The 1,040-nt window shown below is 35.9% G+C and overlaps 1 protein-coding gene across 1 annotated transcript in view; it reads right to left on the reverse strand.

Moving 5' to 3' along the window:
- Positions 1-687: 687 nt before the first annotated feature.
- The window catches only part of LOC110420550 (heat shock protein 83-like), a 3,686-nt gene continuing 3,333 nt past the window's right edge, over positions 688-1,040 (reverse strand). Inside the window, exon 5 of the mRNA XM_021433907.2 lies at positions 688-804. Coding sequence (XP_021289582.1) covers positions 688-804 — 117 coding nt within the window. The remainder of the gene's footprint in view (positions 805-1,040) is intronic.

Consider the following 1,040-nt stretch of genomic DNA (forward strand, 5'->3'; position numbering starts at 1 on the left):
TTTACATTCATAATTCTCTTCAGCCACATTGCATTCAAGACCTAGCTGTACCTAGCTAGCTAGCTAGCTAGCCGATTTCTCGATATGCTCATTGCTGCATGAGTTCATCAGGGCGGTGAACTACTACTTTTTCCCTTCTTAAGAAAGAAAAGTTCTTCATGTTGATACTTTAACCAAGTTCGCAGCAATAAAAAACATGTGGAAATTTCCCCTGGAATCATTGCATGAATTAATATACACCAAGAATTGTCAAACCAGTTTCTGTTTGCGGACTATTTTCTGCTAATTAATTAAGCAAAGCTTTGAAGCAATATTTGACCGTTGCACTACGTGAAAAAAAAAATTATAAAAAACCTTCTTTCAATGATCATGATTATCTCTTGGCCACAAGCCTTCTAACAGCTCCAGCTATATCTTCAAAAGCAGTGATGATTTCATCGAGTGATCAGAGGAAAAGTACTGGATATCGAACTGTTGACTGCGATAAGTGAAAGATGAAATGCCAACAAGGACGATAACGTGTGTCTGCTTTAGCAAGTAATGCATCAGGAAGACCAGTACTAGACTTTTCCTTGTAGTATTACGTATGCATCTGTGATCAGAACATGTCTATTTATGAAAATCATGATGTCTTTAACGTAGTTTTCTCGAGTGTCTCAAGTTATGTCTTTTTGTCGAATGCTATGATCAAACTGTAAAATCCAGGAACTTCCATATTCTATGCATGTAAGGATCGCTATCGTCATAGAATACGCGAGCAGTCAAGATCAGTGCAATATTTTTTCTGGTGTCATGAGCATCTGCCTGGCAATATCAGCCATATATACGTTCAAAGTTTAATTTACAATAGCGAAAGACATGACCAAAACAATAGAATTGTAGTTTTTGTGTTCCCATGCATACTGGTAATTAGAACTATTCAGAACCATAAATATGTAAAAATCTTGAACAATAAACATAGCGAAAGGAGCAGATTAAGTAAGAGTTATCTCATTGGCATCAAACCTTTTTTTTTTCTGGTTGTTACATTGCTTTTTATT

The sequence above is a fragment of the Theobroma umbraticum genome, unplaced genomic scaffold (assembly GCF_002168275.2).
Source record: "Theobroma umbraticum cultivar Fairchild unplaced genomic scaffold, ASM216827v3 scaffold_30.0, whole genome shotgun sequence".
Classification (NCBI taxonomy): Eukaryota; Viridiplantae; Streptophyta; class Magnoliopsida; order Malvales; family Malvaceae; genus Theobroma; species Theobroma umbraticum.